This window comes from Piliocolobus tephrosceles, chromosome 17 (genome assembly GCF_002776525.5).
Source record: "Piliocolobus tephrosceles isolate RC106 chromosome 17, ASM277652v3, whole genome shotgun sequence".
In the NCBI taxonomy this organism is placed as follows: Eukaryota; Metazoa; Chordata; class Mammalia; order Primates; family Cercopithecidae; genus Piliocolobus; species Piliocolobus tephrosceles.
This window is the reverse complement of record NC_045450.1, coordinates 54,156,000-54,175,065: the sequence shown is the minus strand read 5'-3', so window position 1 is coordinate 54,175,065 and position 19,066 is coordinate 54,156,000. Positions and strand designations below refer to the sequence as shown.

General features: G+C 41.2%; 1 protein-coding gene across 1 annotated transcript in view; it reads right to left on the bottom strand.

Moving 5' to 3' along the window:
- Positions 1 to 19,066, bottom strand: part of SNTB2 (syntrophin beta 2) — a 116,120-nt gene that overhangs the window by 13,369 nt on the left and 83,685 nt on the right. Inside the window, exons 4-5 of the mRNA XM_023210285.3 lie at positions 16,854 to 16,996; positions 4,087 to 4,283 (exon numbers count right to left, since the gene is read on the bottom strand). Of these exons, the coding sequence (XP_023066053.1) occupies positions 4,087 to 4,283; positions 16,854 to 16,996 (340 nt within the window). The remainder of the gene's footprint in view (positions 1 to 4,086; positions 4,284 to 16,853; positions 16,997 to 19,066) is intronic.

The following is a 19,066-nucleotide window of genomic DNA, read 5'->3' as shown; positions in this document are numbered from 1 at the left end:
TTTTTTTTTTTTTTTGAGACGGAGTCTCGCTCTGTCGCCCAGGCTGGAGTGCAGTGGCCGGATCTCAGCTCACTGCAAGCTCCGCTTCCCGGGTTCACGCCATTCTTCTGCCTCAGCCTCCCGAGTAGCTGGGACTACAGGCGCCCGCCACCTCGCCCGGCTAGTTTTTTGTATTTTTTAGTAGAGACGGGGTTTCACCGGGTTAGCCAGGATGGTCTCTATCTCCTGATTTCATGATCCGCCCGTCTCGGCCTCCCAAAGTGCTGGGATTACAGGCTTGAGCCACCACGCCCAGCCTTTTTTTTCAATAGAGATGAGGTTTCACCATGTTGCTCAGGCTGGTCTTGAACTCCTGGGCTCAAGTGATCCACCCACCTCAGCCTCCCAAAGTGCTGGAATTACAAGCGTGAACTATCATGCTTGGCCCAATACAGATTTTTTTTCTTTTTTTTGAGACAGAGTTTCCCACTGTTGCCCAGGCTGGAGTGCAGTGGTGTGATCATAGCTCACTGCAGACTCCACCTCCCAGGTTCAAGCAATTCTCATGCCTCAGCCTCCCAAGTAGCTGAAACTTCAGGCATGTGCCACTATGCCCAGCTAATTTTTGTATTTTTTAGTAGAGACGGGGTTTCACTATGATGGCCAGGCTGGTCTCGATCTCCTGGCCTCAAGTGATCTGCCTGCCTCGGTCTCCCAAAGTCCTGGGACTACAGGCATAAGCCACCGTTTCCAGCGTTTCTACTTTTGGAAACAGTCTCGCTCTGTCTCCCAGCTTGGAGTGCAGTGGTGCGATCTTGGCTTGTTGCAACTTCCACCTCCCAGGGTCAAGCAACTCTCATGCCTCAGCCTCCCAAGTAGCTAGGATTATAGGTGCCTGCCACCACTTCTGGCTAACTTTTGTATTTTTAGTAGATATGGGGTTTCACGATGTTGGACAGGCTGGTTTGGAACTCCTGACCTCAAGTGATCTGCCCGCCTTGGCCTCCCAAAGTGCTGGGATTACAGGCGTGGGCCACCGCACCCGGCCCTAGCCTGTATTTTTAAATGAAGGTTTTTATTTTGTCAAAAGCCAAAAACAATTAAAAAAAAGAAAAGAAAAACATTTGCAAATATCTATATGTATACATATATATAAATATATATATAACAATACTCCAAATTCATCACAACTAACCACAAGAGGGCGCTTCCACAATGGAAAGAAACTACCAACCTTATTTCCTTTAGATACTTATTTGAGTAAGTGTTGGGCACACATTTTCAAACTTTTGTAGAGGAACTCCTATTTCAAATCCTTTATTTTTCCACAACCATAAGCTTGCTAGATACTCATATTTTAAGGGCGCCCATCCACAACTTAGATTTCAATCTTCTTAACTGGAGAGTCCATGTATCTAGTACTTGGTAAGTGAGTCCTTACATTTTCTTTTAAGAGACAAGGTCTCACTATGCTGCCCAACTGGAGTACAGTGGGTATTCACAGGCTTGATCATTGTGCAATACAGCCCTGAAATGGGCTCAAGCAATCTTCCCACCTTAGCCACCCGAGCAGCTGAGACTACAGTGTGTGCCACTGTGTCTATTTTTTTTTCATATAATTAAATCCATTAATTTATTTTCAGACAGGTTCTGGCTCCCATCACCCAGGCTGGAGTGCCATGGTGCTATCACAACTCACTGCTCCCTTGACTTCTTGGGCTCAGGTGATCCTCCTACCTCAGCCTCCTGAGTAGCTGGGACTACAGATGTGTGTCACCACTCCTGGCTAAATTTTTGTATTTTTAGTAGATATGAGGTTTCACCATGTTACCCAGGCTGGTCTCAAACTCCTGGGCTCAAACAATGCGCCAGCCTCAGCCTTCCAAAGTGCTGGGATTACAGGCGTGAGCCACTGCACCCAGTTTAATTTTTCATTATAGAGATGGGGTCCTCAATATATTGCTCAGGCTGGTCTTAAAACTCCTGGCCTCAAGCAATCCTCCTGCCTCAGCCTCCCAAGTGGCTGGGATTACAGGTGTGAGCCACCTTGCCTGGCTAGTCCTTACACTATTAAATGCAGATTAAATGAGAACTGGCCTGGCACAGTGGCTTGTGCCTATAATCCCAGTTACTCAGGAGGCTAAGACCAGAGAATAGCTTGAGGCCAGGAGTTGAGACCAGCCAGGACAACACAGTAAGACCTCATCTCTAAAAAAAAATAAATAAACTGAAGGCTGGGCGTGGTGGCTCACGCCTGTAATCCCAGCACTTTGGGAGGCCAAGGTGGGCAGATTACCTGAGGTCAGAAGTTCAAGACCAGCCTGGCCAATATGGTGAAACCCTGTCTCTACTAAAAATACAAAACTTAGCTGGGCATGATGGCAGGTGCCTATAATCCCAGCTACTCGGAAGGCTGAGGCCTGAGAATAGCTTGTACCTGGGAGGCGGAGGTTGCAGTAAGCCGAGATCATGCCACTGCACTCCAGCCTGGGCGACAGAGTGAGACTCCATCTCAAAAAAATAAATAAATAAACTGAAAAGGCCAGGTGCCACCGCCTGGAATCCTAGCACTTTGGGAAACTGAGGCAGGAGGACCTCTTGAGGCCAAGAGAGTTTGAGACCAGCCTGGGCAACAAAGCAAAAAAATTTTTTTTTTTTTTTTTTTAATTAGCTGGGTCCTGTGGTGGGCACCTATAGTCCCAGCTACTTGGGAGACTTGAGGGAGGATCGCTTAAACACAGCAAAGTTCAAGGCTGCAGTGAACTCCGATCATGTCACTGTACTCCAGCTCGGGTGACAGAGCTAGACCCTGTCTCTTTAAATAAATAAATAAATAAATAAATGCTGGGCAGCTACTCCAGAGGCTGGAACTGGAGGATCCCTTGATCCCCAGAAGCTCAAAGCTGCTGCAGTGAGCTATGATGGATCATGCCACTGGACTCCAGCCTGCGTGACAGAGATCTCCACTCTAAAAAAAAAAAAAAGAGATGAACTATAAAAATGCCATGGTGTACATACGGTATTATAAATGTGCTTTGAGTCATATACCAGGCTTAAAAAAAACTTTGCTAGTAAAATAGAGAAACCAGGTTTCTTTCTATCATTATCACTTTTAGCTGCCATATTTTAGCACATTTTTAAGTCTGGCACAAATGATAATAGTTTTACTTTAAAACAAATTATGGTACAGTCATGCATCACCTAATGACAAGAATATGTTCTGAGAAATGCGTAATGCATCATGAGATGATTTCGTGATTGTATGAACATCACAGAGTGTACTTACATAAGCCTAGATGGCACACCCCACTATACACCTAGGCTCTATGGTATTGCCTATTGCTCTTAGGCTATACACTTATATAGTATATTACTGTACTGAATACTGTAGGCAACTGTAACACAATGGTAAGCACTTGTGTATCTTTTTATTTTTTTTTTTTGAGACAGGGTCTCACTGTGGTTGCCCAGGCTGGAGTATAGTGGTATGATCTCAACTCACTCAGTCTCCCAAGTAGCTGAGACTACAGGTGCACACCACCACCCTCAGGTTTGTTTCTGTTTGTTTGCTTGCTTGTTTGTTCTTGAGATGGAGTCTCACTCTGTCGCCCAGGCTGGGGTGCAGTGGCGTGATCTCGGCTCACTGCAACCTCCACCTCCCGAGTTCAAGCAATTCTCCTGCCTCAGCCTCCTGAACAGCTGGGACTACAGGCGCATGCTGCCATGCCCAGCTAATTTTTTGTGTTTTAGTAGAGACGGGGTTTCACTGTGTTGCCCAGGCTGGTCACAAACTCCTGAGCTCAGGCAATCCATCCACCTCGGCCTCCCAAAGTGCTGGGATTACAGGCATGAGCCACTGCGCCTGGCCTATTTTTTTTTATTTTTTATTTTTAGTAAAGACAGGGTTTCACCATGTTGCGCAGGCTGCATTTGTGTGTCTTAACATTTGTACACTTAGAAAAGGTATAGTAAAAATATGGTATTAAAATCTGAGGAAACTGCTGCCATATATGCAATCCATCACTGACTGAAATGTCATTATGCTGCACATGACTGTGTAACAGTTCCATTTAATTACTACTAGAAATAAAAAGTCAGCATCTCTACCTAGAGAGACTTCCTTGATCAGCTCAGCAGCAGCATGGCAACCCTGAACAAGTATCCTGGTCCAGGATGACAGATCCCGATGTGTCTCCACCCTGAAGAGATGCATCTCAATGCCCTGTCGAGAGCCTGTCCTGGTAGCAAATGTAAGGTCAGATCCAAGGGAGGGGGATCGACATCCAGAGCCAGAATGAACCAACCTAGGACCACAAACAGAGCAGAAATCAAAAGTAACTACATTATCAGACAAAAATGTCAGGAATTTGTGCTCATTGATAAGCAGAAACTTATAAAAGCAATCAGCAGTTTTTGGATATAGACATTTCAAAGCAAGATTGTAATCTGTGAAATAGAGACCACTCTGTTTCCCCATAAAATGACTCCTGGTGTCACAGTCAGACAAGATACCAGTCTTGAACTCCTGGGCTCAAATAATCCTCCTGCCTCGGCCTCCCAAAGTGCTGGGATTACAGGTGTGAGCCACTGGGCCTGGCCAAGATACTGGGCTGGATGAACCTTGGCCCTAATTTTCCATGAGCTCCTCTATGCTCCCAAGAGATTATGTGTATCAAAAAGATATGATTTTGATTAGGAAATAAGTAAATTAACAGTAATAACTTAAGAGGAAAAATATGCTTCCGTAAGAAAAAATGGACAGCTAACTGCATTTCAAACATTTCAGCCAAAGAGCTTTAAAAATGTATTTTTTTAACAACAGTCTCTTGTCCAATCACCAAAGGACTTCCAATGGCAGAAGGCAGTGAATACCTCTTCTTGGGAGATGCAGCTAGTAAAGATGCACAGTGAACATAAAGTTGGGTTTTATCTAAAAATTCATGCTGCTTTTGCATTTGACTGTAGAATTCCCTGACCTATGAAGCAATGTTATGTGAAAAAAGATTCCAAAATAAATAAAACTATCTTTGTTCGCAAATGACGTAACTGTCCACATTTTAAAAATCCGCCAAAATAGACAAAATAAATAAAACATATGGATGCATGCAGTGACTCACACCTGTAATCCCAGCACTTTCAGAGGCTGAGGCAGAAGGATCACTTGAGCCCAGGATTTTGAGAACAACCTGGGCAACATAGAGACACCCTGTCTTTACAAAAAAAAAAAAAAAAAAGCTCAGCATGGTGGTGTGCACCTGTGGTCCCAGCTACTTGGGAGGCTGAGGTAGAAGGTTGCTTGAACCCAGGAGGTTGAGGCTGCAGTGAGCCATGATTATGCCACTGTACTCCAGCTTTGGCAACAGAGTGAGACCCTGTATGCAACTCCTAAAACTAATAAGCAATTATAGCAATGTTGCAGGATATAAGATTAATATACAAAAGTCAGTTGCTTTGAACAATTGAAATCTGAAATTAAAAACATACCACTTATGTCAGTTACCATAAAATGAAATGCTTAAGCATAAATCCAACAAAATATGTATAGAATCTCTATGAGAACCACTTCAAAACTTTCCTGAAAGAAAGCACAGATGATCTAAATAAACCAAGAGATATTTTATGTTCATGGGTAGAAAGACTCCATATTAAGATGTCAATTTTCCTTTAGGTGATTGATCTACAGATTCAATGCCATCCCATTAAAATCCCAGCAAGTTATTTTGTAGACACTGATAAACTGATTCCAAAGTTTGTATGGAAACTCAAAAGACTCAGATAGTCAACATAATATTAACGAAGAACAAAAGTTGAAAATACATCTGTATACTGGTACCACTCAACTTTGACTTACTATAAAACTACAGCAATCAAAACAGTGTGAAATTGGCAAAAGAACAAACAAATTGATCAATGGAACAGAACAGATAGCCCAGAAATAAACCCACACAAATACAGTCAACTGATCTTTGACAAAGAACAAAGGTGATTCAGGCTGGGCGTGGTGGCTCATGTCTGTAATCCCAGCACTTTTTTTTTTTGTATTTTTAGTAGAGACGAGGTTTCACCATGTTAGCCAGGCTGGTCTTGACCTCCTGACCTCAGGTGATCTGCCTGCCTGGGCCTCCCTGAGTGCTGGAATTACAGGCATGAGTCACCGTGCCTGGCCAATCCCAGCACTTTGGGAGGCCGAGGCGAGCAGATCACTTGAGGTCAGGAGTGTAAGTCCAGCCTGGCCCACATGGTGAAACCCCATCTCTACTAAAATACAAAAATTAGCCAGGCATGGTGGTGGGCACCTGTAATCTCAGTTACTCGGGAGGCTGAGGCAGGAAAATCGCCTGAACCCAGGAGGCGGAGGTTGCAGTGAGCCGAGATCACACCACTGCACTCCAGCCTGGGTGACAGAGTGAGACTCCCTCTCAAAAAAAAAAAAAAGAGAGAAAGGTGATTCAATGGAGAAAGAATGGTCTTTTCTTTCTTTTTTTTTTTTTTCTTAAGATGGAGTCTTGCTCTTGTCGCCCAGGCTGGAGCGCGATGGCGCAGTTTCAGCTCACTGCAACCTCTGCCTCCTGGGTTCAAATGATTCTCCTGCCTTAGTCTCTTGAATAGCTGGAATTACAGGCTCCCGCCAAGATGCCCAGCTCATTTTTGTATTTTTAGTAGAGACAGTGTTTTACCATGTTGGCCAGGCTGGTCTCAACCTCAGGTGATCTGCCCGCCTCAGCCTCCCAAAGTGCTGGGAATAGAGGCGTGAGCCACTGCGCCCAGCCAAGAATGGTCTGTCTTTTCAACGAATGCTGCTAGAAATAAGTAGACATTCATATGCAAAAAAAAAAAAACAAAACAAAAAAAACAAACCAGCGGACCTTACATACTTTTCACAAAAATTAACTCAAAATGGATCTTTGACCTAAGTGTAAAACACAATACTAAAATTTCTACAAAAATTAGCCGGGTGTGGTGGTGGGCGCCTATAATCCCAGCTACTCAGGAGGCTGAGGCAGGAGAATCGCTTGAAATGGGGAGGCGGAGGTTGCAGTGAGCCGAGATTGCACCACTGTACTCCAGCCTGGGCGACAAGAGCGAAACTTCATCTCAAAAAAAAAAAAAAAAAAAATTTCTATCACGTAGGAGAAACACTAGATGATCTAAAAGGATGTAACTTCAAAAGCACAATCCCTGAAGAAAAAAATTTGGTACATTGGACTTCATTAAAATTAAAAACTTCTGATCTGCAAAAAATACTGTTAAGAGAATGAAAAGACAAGCCGCAGACAAAAAAATTTTTGCAAAACACATATCTGATAGAGGACTGGTATCCAAAATATATAAAGAACTCTTGAAACTGAACGATAAGTAACAACCCAGTTAAAAAATGGGCAAAGGACGGCTGGGTGCAGTGGCTCAGGCCTGTAATCCCAGCACTTTGGGAGGCCGAGGTGGGCGGATCATAGGTCAGGAGATCGAGCCCATCCTGGCCAACATGATGAATCCCCATCTCTACTAAAAAAATACAAAAAATTAGCTGGGTATGGTGGCAGATAATGTAGTCCCAGCTACTCTGGAGGCTGAGGCAGGAAAATGGCGTGAACCCAGGAAGCGGAGTGTGCAGTGAGCCGAGATCGTGCCACTGCACTCCAGCCTGGGCGACAGAGCGAGACTCCATCTCAAAAAAAAAAAAAAAGGCAAAGGACCCACTTCTTGGTATATATACAAAAGATCTCAAAACAAGATCCTGAAGATACCTGTACATCTATGTTCACTACAGCATTATCCACAATAGCCAAGAGATGGAAGCAACTTAAATGTCCACTGACAAAAGAAAGGATAAAGACAATTTGTTGTAAATATACAATGGAACATATTATTCAGTCTAAAAAAGGAAATACTGTCATAACCTACCACATTTAGCCAGTCACAAAAAGACAAATACTACATGAAGTCTACTTATATGAGGTATCCAAGGTAATACTCATAACAGAAGGATGTGGTTATCAGGGGTTGAGGGAGAGATGGAAATGGAGAATTGTTGTTCAATAAAGTTTCTGTTTTGCAAGATAAAGTTCTAGAGATCTGCTACACAACAACGTGCATATAGTAAACACCAATCTACTGTACACTTAAATAAAAATTTATCTGCTAAAGGCTCTGCCATCCACGTTATGAGTTTTTCCCAAACACACACACACACACACACACACACACACACATTTCCCACCTCCGTCCATCAATAAACAATAACCAACCCAACAGCAACGAGTGTCCTAGTGCCCAGATTGAAATCACCCCCTCCCTCAAAAAGATGGTGAGGCTTCTTGGAAAATGACTCTAGAGAAGGAAATACAACAGCTTGGAATATTGGCTGGGTGTGGTGGCTCACGCCTGTAATCCCAGTACTTTGGGAGGCCGAGGCAAGCAGATCACAAAGTCAGGAGTTCAAGACCAGCCTGGCCAACATGATGAAACCCTGTCTCCACTAAAAATACAAAAATTAGCTGGGCATGGTGGTGTGTGCCCGTAATCCCGGCTACTCGGGAGGCTGAGGCAGGAGAATCACTTGAACCCAGGAGGCGGAGGTTGCAGTGAGTAGAGATTGCACCACTGCCCTCCAGCCTGGGCAACACAGCAAGACTCCATCTCAAAAAAACAAAAACAAAAAAAAACCAAAACCCAAACCAAAACAAAACAAAAAAAAACCCCTACAAAAAATGGTGAAGTATACATATAGGAAAACCATAAAAAAAATAATTTTCCTTAAGGTCATGAAACTATTCAGTATTTTGCTTCATAGTTTAATCTATTCACTTTTTATATTTTCTTTTTTAAAATTTTCATTCTGAGACAGGGTCTCACTCTGTCCCCCAGGCTGGAGTACAGTGGCATGGTGTTGGCTCACTGCAACCTCCACCTACCCGGCTCAAACAATCCTCCCATCTCAGCTTCCTGAGTAGCTGGGACTATAGGCATGTGCCACCACATGCAGCTTATTTTTATATTTTGTGTAGAGATGTGGTCTCATTATGTTGCCATGGCTGATCTTGAACTCCTGGGCTCAAGCGATCCTCCCACCTCAGCTCCCAAGTAGTTGGGACAATAGGCGTGTGCCGCCGTGCCTGGCTCATTTTTGTATTTTGTGTAGAGACAAGGTCTCATTATGTAGCCTAGGCTGATCTTGAACTCCTGGGCTCAAGCGATCCACCTGCCTCAGCCTCCCAAAGTACAGGGATTACAGGCATGAGCCACCACTTCTGGCCTCACTTTTTATATTTTCCCTATTTTAAAGAAGTATTAAGTAGATCTGTGTAACAGAACAAAATACTACCTCATTTATAAGGATTCACTCACCTGACAATATTTTCTATAAAGGATTTTTAAAAATTTGTGAGGAATGTACATCAAAGAGAAATAAATAAAATCTCTTTACTATCTAGCTTAAAAATAGCTAAATTTTAACATCTGCTTCAGCATTCTATTGTAGTATGCAGTTATAGCCTCACTTAGATATGTAGTTGGAAAAGGGAAGAGTATTTTAATAGCCCATTCAGATGATGTGGATAGCCTTCTGTCCACAGAACCAAAACTCAGCAAGTGGTTTCATAAAGATTAATTGCAATGTGGAATCTGAAACCTTATCAATAGTTTCTGTATCATGTTTACATTAAAAATCAACTGGTTTTCCTAGAAATTTCAATGGATCTTTTTTATGCGTGCATAATTTTGCAACATCATTTATCATTCATTTGGAAAAATATTTGTTCACTGAGTTACATAGATTTTCCATGTTAAAAATGGTTCATTATAAAAGATGAAAAAAATCTCATTTGATATTACCACTGCAAGCTCACAGTAGCAGATATGAGTTTTCCAGCATTCTAATTTCTGCTTGAAAGCTACAATTTTATCATTGGCAACTAATACTATACTAATACTGTTTTCCTTAAGTTACAGACTCATTTTGGTGATCTGACAAATACCCAAGTCTGACTAAATGTGTTTGTCAGTCGGTCATTCTTTCAAGAAAAAATGATGTTTCCATGAAAAAGCATGGAGTTCATCTGAGAATTCAATCACACATGTGCTTTTCCTTGAGACAACAGTCACTTTTCAGCACGTAGCAGAAGTGCTCCATGAGTACTTCCCATTTCATCACACAGAATGTTACAAAGATGAATACTCAAAGGTCAAGATTAAATAAAATTAATATTTTTTACTATTTCAGTAGAGACATTTTGAAGTTAAACTGGCATTTTTTTCCCTTTGCAAGTCCACGTGGGGACAGATACAATGATTCCCAATACAGTTGGGTGCCAACTGCCTTGATTCATGCTAAGGTGCCAGCAATTTTACCCACCCTCAGTGCAAACGCCAACAACATGAAAAAAAAGCAAATGACATTTTAGTATTACTATGAAAATAGCTTTGAACTCACAAGGCCCCTGTAAAGGGAATCTTGCAGAGGTCCATGAAGTATACTTTGAGAACTGCTTTACTGAGCTGATTCCAAAAAAACCAACATGCCAATTAAACATTAGCTACCTTAGAAAGAGTTAAATAAATTTCAAAATTACTCTACATATGATCCAAGTAAGACAAAGTGTTGGGGAAAGCAATAGATACTTTATCATATTCAGTTTGAATGCTAATCCCAAAACAGACATTAAAAAATATAAGGTCTAAGATAATTTTTTCCTACAGATTTCATTATGAAATATTTGGCAAAGGGAATCTAATTCAAACCAGATGCTGGACTCTTGCTGAGCAGCGGTTGGTTGCGAACACTGCTAAAAGGCCCCCCTTTTGTGGAGAGGCCAGATGAGTTCATGCAAAGGCATTTTGGCAGCTTTTGCCCCACAAGTCCCATAAGCACAGCACTACTCAATATTCCACATTCTAAAGTCACCACACTTTTTTTTTTTTTTTTGAGATCTTTCTTCTCTTCCAAGGAAAGCTTATAGGAAACGACAACAAAATCCACATCCTGAAAAATCCAGAGCTCCTCTAAAACCAGTGTCTTTCTACCTGTGTCGTGTATCTGGCTTTAATCTCAAGAAATGTGTAAAATAAAAATCCTCTTAATTTATCACTTTCATGCCTTCACTTATTCCTCATTGGCCTGAACTATCAGCTATTAAAATCCATGCACATACAGAGCTTTGGTTTCGAAGAATCTGTAAATGTGCAATCCAATATAAATGGCAGCTCATGGTTAATTTACATTACTCTAAGGATGTTATTTGATTTTGAACTACAATCAACTCTTAATTTTTCAGGGTTATCTACTTTGTTTAACATAATAAAGATCCTTAATTTCTTTTCCTTACCTATGTGTTTATGTAATCCTTTTTTATTCTGTCTCATACACTCATAAGAACATGGTCCAAAGTATTAACAATAGAATTAGGGAAATTAAACATTCAGCCCTTTCTCATTATTCGTTTAAATCTCAAACGTTCTCTTTCCCCTACATTAAAAACACTTTCTGGCCTTGCCTCCCTCTGCAGGATAACTCCTGGTCTGGTTTCATCTTCTGGTCTCTCTCAGGGTTACCCTTTACCCCTCTCTGGTTGGCAGAGGATGATTAAGCCCCACTTAATTCTATTGTGCAGTGACTTCAACCAATTCTACCTTGCCAATATGGCCACATGGAAAAACTAAACCTTTCATCTGTCATTGTTTATTCTAATCCACCAGTACTTCCTGAACAAGGAGTAAAGAAGCCCTGTTGTTACATTAATTAAACTTACTAAGAAACAACATGAATTAATTAAACTTATTAAGAAACAACATGAACTGGTATGGTGGCTCACACCTGTAATCCCAGAACTTTGGGAGGCAGAGGCATGAGAATTGTTTGAGCCCAGGAGTTTGAGACCAGACTGGGCAACAGAGCAACACAGGCTAAAAAAATTGGCCTGGCACAGTGGCTTATGCCTATAGTCCTAGCTACTCGGGAAGCTGAGGTGGGAGGATAGCTTGAGCCCAGGAGTTTGAGATTACAGTGAGCTATGATCCTGCCACTGCAAACTCTAGACTGGACAACAGAGTGAGAGTTTGTCAGAAAGAAAAAAAGAGAAGGAAGGAGGGAGAGGAAGAGAGAGGAGAAAAGAAAGGAAAAGGAAAGGGAAGGCAGGGAAGGGGAAGGGGAAGAAAAAGGAAAGGAACGGAGAAAGGAAGGCAGACAGTCTAGGAAGCTCTATAAGACCCACCCATTTAATTAATGGTGAGTTCAATTTGCATGAATGAGCATGTTTGAATTCCTCACCTTTAATATGAAACTTTGACTATCTGTAAAAATTGGTGGCAGATCAAAAAACTGCTCCTTTTCCTTTCTTTTAATTTTTTTGAGATGAGAGGTCTCACTATGCTGCCCAGGCTGGTCTTGAACTACTGGGCTCAAGTGACCCTTCCAGCCTCCCAAGAAGCTGGGATTACAGGCATGTGCCATGGCACCCAGCTAAGAGCTCCTCTTTTTTCCTTTCTTTTTTTTTTTTTTTTGAGACGGAGTCTCACTCTGTCGCCCAGGTGGGAGTGCAGTGGCGCGATCTCGGCTCACTGCAAGCTCTGCCTCCCCGGTTCATGCCATTCTCCTGCCTCAGCCTCCCTAGTAGCTGGGACTACAGGCGCCCGCCACCACACCCAGCTAATTTTTTGTATTTTTAGTAGAGACGGGGTTTCACTGTGTTAGCCAGGATGGTCTCGATCTCCTGACCTCGTGATCCGCCCGCCTTGTCCTCCCAAAGTGTTGGGATTACAGGCGTGAGCCACCGCACCTGGCCAGAGCTCCTCTTTTAACAATGACCAAATTAAACTAATTATTATACTTTTTTTTTTTTTTGAGATGGAGTCTCGCTCTGTTGCCCAGGCTGGAGTGCAGTGGCATGACCTCAGCTCAATGCAACCTCCGCCTCCAGGGTTCAAGTGATTCTTCTGCCTTAGCTTCCCAAGTAGCTGGGATTACAGGCGTGTGCCACCACGCTGGGCTAATTTTTGTATTTTTAGTAGAGACAAGGTTTCTCCACGTTGGTCAGGCTGGTTTCAAACTCCTGACCTCATGATCTGCCTGCCTCAGCCTCCCAAAGTGCTGGGATTACAGGCATGAGCCACCGCACCTGGCCTAATTATTATGCTTTTTACAAAGAATTCTTCTTGGGCATAATTTTCATTTAATAATAAATATTATAATTAAAGCAGCTAACATTGAGCAGTTACAAAGTGTCAGGCACCATTATAGGCAGTTTATTAGTATTAACTCATTTAATACTCACACCCACCCTACCTCATTAGGGCACACTTAACAAATGAAAAATATGTGTCACGGAAAGGTTCAGTAGCATGCTACCAGTTAGTATAACATTCAGTTTATTATGAAACAGTCTCTCTTTCCAATCTTGTTGGGTTTAATTATTTTATTGAAATAACTGAATTATTAAAATATAATTCACACACCATACAATTTATCCCTTGAAGTACAATGGTCTTTCGTATATTCAGAATTTAGGAACCATCACCACATTCAATGTTAGCAAATTGTCATCATCTCAAAAAGAAGTCCTGTACCCATTAGCTACCTCCCCCTGTCAACTGCTAATCTACCTTCTGTCTATCCTGGGTTTGCCTATCCTGAACTTTTCATATAAATGCAACAATACAGTATGTGGTTGTTTGTGTCTGGCTTCTTTCACTTAGCATAATGTTTTCAAGATTCATTTACATTGTAGTGTGTATCAGAACATTATTGTTTTTAACTGAAGAATAGTATTCCACTGTGTGGATATGTCACATTTTATTTATCCATTCATCAGTTGATGGACACTTAGGTTGTTTCCACTCTTAGGCTATTGTGAATAATGCTGTTATGAATGGTCATATGTAAGTTTTGATGTGGACATAAGTTTTCATTACCCTTGGGCATAACTTAGGAATGGAATTATGGGTCACAGGGTAACTCTACGTTTAGCTTTTAAGAAACTGCCAGACTGCCTTGCACAGCAAGTATACATTTTACATTCTCACCAGCAATGTATGAAGATTCCATTTTCTCCACATCGTTGTTCACACTTTTTATTTTGTCTTTTTAATTATAGCCATCCCAGTGGGTGGGAAATGATGTCTCACTGTGGTTTTGATTTGCATTTCCCTGATGGTTAAGGATGCTGAACATCTTTTCATGTTCTTACTGGTCATTTGTATATCTTCTTTGGACAAATATCTATTCATATCACTTTCCCATTTCTTTTTTCTTTTTTCTTTTTTTTTTTTTTTTTTTTTTTGAGAGGGAGTCTTGCTCAGTCACCCAGGCTGGAGTGCAGTGGTGAGATTTCAGTTCACTGCAACCTCCACCTCTGGGTTCAAGCAATTCTCCTGCCTCAGCCTCCCAAGTAGCTGGAATTACAGTCCACACCACCATGCCTGGCTAATTTTTGTATTTTTAGTAGGGACGGGGTTTCACCATGTTGGTCAGGCTGGTCTTTTAACTCCTGACCTCAGGTGATCCACCCACCTTGGCCTCCCAAGGTGCTGAGACTACAGGCATAAGACACTGCGCCCACTCCTGTTTCTTAATTGCGTAATTTATCTTTTCATTACTGACTTGGAATAATTCTTTTTTTTTTCTTGAGACAGAGTCTCACTCTGTCACCTAAGCTGGAGTGCAGTGGTGCAATCTCAGCTCACAGCAACCTCTGCCTCCCATATCCAGGCGATCCTCCTGCCTCAGCCTCCTGAGTAGCTGGGATTACAGGTACGCAACACCACACTGGCTAATTTTTATATTTTTAGTAGAGATGGGGTTTCACCATGTTGGTCAGGCTGGTCTTGAACTCCTGACCTCAGGTGATAGGCCTGCCTCGGTCTCCCAAAGTGCTAGGATTACAGATGTGAGCCACCATGCCTGGACAAGAATTCTTTATATATTCTAGATACAAGTCTCGTCAGATATATGATTTTGAAATATTTTCTCCCATTCTGTGAGTTATTTTTTCACTTTCTTGATGGTGACATTTGAAGCATAAGAGCTTTTAAGTTTCTTAAAGTCCAATTTATCTATATTATTTTTTCTCTTGTTAACTGTGCTTTTGGTATCATATCTGAGAAGACTCTGCCTAACCCAAAGTCATGAAGATTTACTATATTTTATTCTACGAGTTTTATAATTTTAGCTCTTAAATCTTGTCTATATCTTTTTCCTACTTGCAAATTAATACCAGTGATAGTACACACACCACCCCATCTCATTCTTTAGTACCAAAGTGCTTTGGTGGTCCACGCCTAGTCTACTTGATAGCCAAGAAATTATTTGCTTATGGCATTATAATTTCCAGTATTAAACAAAAGCTCATCTATGGAATGTGATAAATTTCTGCTTCATGCTTCCAGGTGCACACATTTTAAAAAAGAATAAAGCTACCCTCCTTGCATTCTATGATCAGAACCAAAGTGTAAGCTGATTCTACAAAATTTAAACTTAAGAGATCTCCACAGCCATATTCCTAAACTCTAAATCTTGGGAAAATATAAATTTATTTGCTCTAATTATAATTACTAAGACACAGTCACATATTTTTACAGGATTACCATCAAGTTCCTAATGTAATCATGACAGAGAAACTATAACTTAAGTAAAGAATTTAATTCAAATAAGATTTATTGATAGCCTACTACATGCAAAGCATTGTGGGAAGTGCTGAGATGACTAAGAGTTCTTGACTTCAAGGAGGTTATAATTTAGTGGGGATTAAAAAAACCAAATATTAAGAAATTTACAATAAACAATACTGTATTTTTCATTTTTTTTTAAAAGAGAAACTGATAATTAAATTCAGTCTTTCTGCAGGACTATTCTGTCCTGAAGGAATTAATGAGGGCATACCTCCCTAATACTGAGGCTCAGCAAATCCTTTATTTCATTCTGTGATCTAGGAGCTCCAGCTCTAAATTACGGAGATACTACTGGAAGCCTATGTGAAAATGATATTTTTTATAAAAAGAATAATATATGTAAGGGAAGAATAATATATGTGGTAAGTTAAGGAAATCTTTTAAAGTGAAACTTTTCCTGTAATGCAAAGAATACTCTGCCTTACATGAATCTTTGTCTCCTCAAAGCAGGAAAACCCCACTATTCCCACTGGGATATTCTAGATAGCTTCATCATTTAACTCTTTTGACTACCAAATACTTTCCCATGACACTCTTCTTTAACGTGTAGTTTTTGAGTTATATCAACACCTGATTCTTTTATAAGTCCAAAAAAATTTGAATTTGGGTATGTTTTCTAGTTTCACAGTTATGATCCCTTAAGACATCTTGGCTCCCAAGTCTAAATTTCTCTATTCTTTTCCCTTTCAGTCCTCCATATCTGGAATGCTAGAAATACCCTGTGGCTTCAGGTCAAATCAATGTTTATTTCATAGAATCAAAATGATGTGTTCTTACATTAGAAAGAGAAGTTGAAGAATATTTTGGCTGAGTTGTGTGGTTTATCCACAGTACCACATTCTGGTTTAAATGATTTCATCACTCAGTCCAAAGGCTGCCACAATTTTCAGTGGTTTTCTAGTCACAGTCAATAAAATAAAGAAAAAAAAAAACCCTATAATCTTCATGACTAAGCAAATCTTAAAAGGGAACAGTTAGGAAGTTTCTTTGACAACTTAAAAGGTACACACAAAAAATGCTCATGAAAAAAACAATTTATTCTGAGCTAGCAGCTGCAAAATGATCAATAAGGTTGTAAAAGAAAAAATTTTTGTCTGCATCCGCTAAAAGAGCATTTGCTCTTTTAGGTACCTAAGATAACAGAATTCACTTTAAAATTCCTTTGTAGATTTAGAGTAGGATAAATATTTTACTTCCTTATCTTTAGTCTTACTTACCTTGTGGCAACAAGTGGGTAGCTGTGGCATGGTGATGCCCAGGCATCTCTTGTCCATGGCATACAGTCATAGAGCAGCAAATCCTTCTCAGTCACAGCCATGAGGACAGGTCTCCATTGCTGTCTTCCACCATCTAGTTTTGCCTGTTACAATGGAAAAATTCAGAAATCAGGGCTAACTATAATGATATGTCTTTGTAAAAGTTCCTTCAGTGATGGCCTAACACAATGGGTCTCCATGTTGTTTTCCCAACCTGATGGACTTGACATACAGGAAACATCTCACCAAGTTTACACTGGTAGGGACTCTCCACTGGGAGGTGTGAAGTGGTGTGTGTATTAGAGCTATAAACATTATCTAGTGATACAACACAGTTTTTCCCCATTCCATAATAACTGAACATTGCCAATTCTGTTTTTTCTTTTATTGAGATAGGGTCTCACTCAGCTTCCCAAGAACTGGGATTACAGGCATGAGCCACACATCTGGCCAATATTGTCAATTCTAATTAAATATATAGTAATATGTTCCAAATTATAAGTTTCAGAATGTCTGATGTGTAATATCTTCTAAACATAGGACAGAAACTCCTACTACCAAATAAGTCTGTATAATGTAAACATCAAAGTTTTTGATCAAGACTTACAATAAGAAATACAGTTTACATTGCAACCCAATATACGCATACATAGATAGTTGAATAAAATATTTTCCAAATAACACAACTCTCCTATTTTGTGCAATGTAATCTGTTAATGTCTATCTTTTTTTTTTTTTTTTTTTTGAGACAGTCTCGCTCTGTCGCCAGGCTGGAGTACAGTGGCACAATAGCGCCTCACTGCAACCTTTACCTCCTGCCTCAGTCTCCTGAGTAGTTGGGACTACAGGTGTGCGCCACCACACCCAGCTAATTTTTGTATTTTTAGTAGAGACGGGTTTCACCATGTTGGCCAGGATGGTCTTGATCTCCTGATCTCATGATCCACCCGCCTTGGCCTCCCAAAATGCTGGGATTACAGGTATGGGACACCTTGCCCGGCCCATCTATTGTATTTTTTTAAAACGCAGATCATGATTCACTATGTCGTATTTTTTTTTTTTTCTTTTTGAGACGGAGTTTCGCTCTTGTTGCCCAGGCTGGAGTGCAATGGTGCGATCTCGGCTTACTGCAGTCTCAGCCTCCCGGGTTCAAGCGATTCTCCTGCTTTAGCCTACTGAGTAGCTGGGATTATAGGCATATGCTACCACACCCAGCTAATTTTGTATTTTTAGTAGAAACAAAGTTTCTCCATGTTGATCAGGCTGGTCTCAAACTCCTGATTTCAGGTGATCTGCCTGCCTCAGCCTCACGAAGTGCTGGGATTACTGGAGTGAGCCATAGCGCCAGACCCACTGTGTGTGTTTTTTGTTTTGTTTTGTTTTGTTTTTTTGAGACGGAGTATCACTCTGTTGCCCAGGTTGGAGTGCAGTGGTGCGACTCTCGGCTTACTGCAATGTCTGCCTCCTGGGTTCAAGCAATTCTCCTGCCTCAGCCTCCCGAGTAGCTGGGACTACAGGTGCATGCTGCCACGCCCAGCTAATTTTTTGTATTTTAGAAGAGATGGGGTTTCACTGTATTGCCCAGGCTGGCCTCGAACTCCTAGGCTCAGGCAATCTGCCTGCCTCGGCCTCCCAGAGTGCTAGGATTACAGGCGTGAGCCAAAGTGCCCGGCCTCACTGTGTTGTATTTTTTAAAAATTTTTATTAACCCAGAACTTAGCAGCTTAAGAAAACACTTAAACTATATTCCAAGAGTTCTCCATTGTATTTTATTTATTATTATTATTATTATGTTTTTAGACAGAGTCTTGTTCTGTCACCCAGGCTGGAGTGCAATGGCACGATCTTGGTTCACTGCAACCTCCACCTCCCGGGTTCAAGCAATTCTCCTGCCTCAGCCTCCTGACTACCTGAGATTACAGGCGCCCGCCACCATGCCCAGCTAATTTTTTGTATTTTTAGTAGAGCCAGGGTTTCACCATGTTGGCCATACTAGTCTCGAACTCCTGACCTCAGGTGATCCACCCACCTCAGCCTCCCAAAGTGCTGGGATTACAAGCATGAGCCACCGTGCCCGGCCCATTGTATTTTAGAAATTTATGTTTCAGCTTAGAAGGTTGCATTGAATTTACTTGTATAATGCTCAGTTATCTCCAAAAATGTTTTAAACTTCA